At 34.5% G+C, this 921-nt stretch overlaps 1 protein-coding gene across 1 annotated transcript in view; it reads right to left on the reverse strand.

Annotated features, from left to right (window-relative positions):
* LOC108978760 overlaps positions 1-314 on the reverse strand; it is a 1,642-nt gene extending 1,328 nt beyond the window's left edge. The window contains exon 1 of the mRNA XM_018949204.1: positions 39-314. Coding sequence (XP_018804749.1) covers positions 39-157 — 119 coding nt within the window. The 5' untranslated portion in view covers positions 158-314. The remainder of the gene's footprint in view (positions 1-38) is intronic.
* Positions 315-921: the final 607 nt, after the last annotated feature.

A 921-nucleotide genomic window follows, 5' to 3' on the forward strand; every position in this document is an offset into this window, starting at 1 on the left:
AATAAATACAAATATATAAAACATAAAAAATTTATTACCTGAGATTTACTATCAAGCGTTCACATGGACATATTGGTACTTTAATGAAATTACTCCACTTCTTTTTTAATTTATCACCAATCTTTTCGAGAATATAGTCGAAAGTTCCAATACTCATTCGAGTATATTCTTTAAACTTGACAGGATATTTTCTTAAATCACTATATAAGTGATGAAAATCTCCAAATTCACTTCGTTTATCATTTATTGGATGTTTTCCAAATGATTTTTTATTGATAAAATACTTTAAAACAGTAGCCGAAGCTAAAAACTCATCAACTGACGAATCCATATCTTTTCACTTCAGCTAAAAACTCATCAACTGACGAATCCATATCTTTTCACTTCAATTTCACAAACAGGAATGAACAACAAACCCAAATGCATACAAACATACATAAAACACAAATAATAGATAAAATATCAGCGCTGATTCTCGCATCCACTATGCACACTCAAACTTGTTTGTCGCATGAACAAGTTCTCGCAATAAGCGTCAGTYGGCTCGGCTCGGCAACAAGCGGCCACTCTGCGCGCACCCTTAAATATTCTCTGCTTGGGCATGCATGCCACGTCATCATATGCCATACATACATAATTTATTTCTCTTCATATTCTTAGTTTGAGTATGTGAGAGAACTGTTAAAAATGGTAACATTTCACAACTTGAATTTCAAGGCGGTACACCAAATAAGAATAAACCTGAAGTGGTAAACAGCAACAGATTTGCCTTACTAAGCAATGGATCAGACGACGATGCGAAGGGTACCACCACAGTTGTTAATACCAAACTACCCATAATATATTTGCGCGAGCGTAGCAGTAATGCTCTCTTTGCTGAATAATGTAAAATTGGTGGCACTAACAATTTTCATATAGTGC

Source organism: Bactrocera latifrons, unplaced genomic scaffold (genome assembly GCF_001853355.1).
Source record: "Bactrocera latifrons isolate USDA-ARS-PBARC rearing strain unplaced genomic scaffold, ASM185335v1 scaffold_1261, whole genome shotgun sequence".
Lineage (NCBI taxonomy): Eukaryota > Metazoa > Arthropoda > Insecta > Diptera > Tephritidae > Bactrocera > Bactrocera latifrons.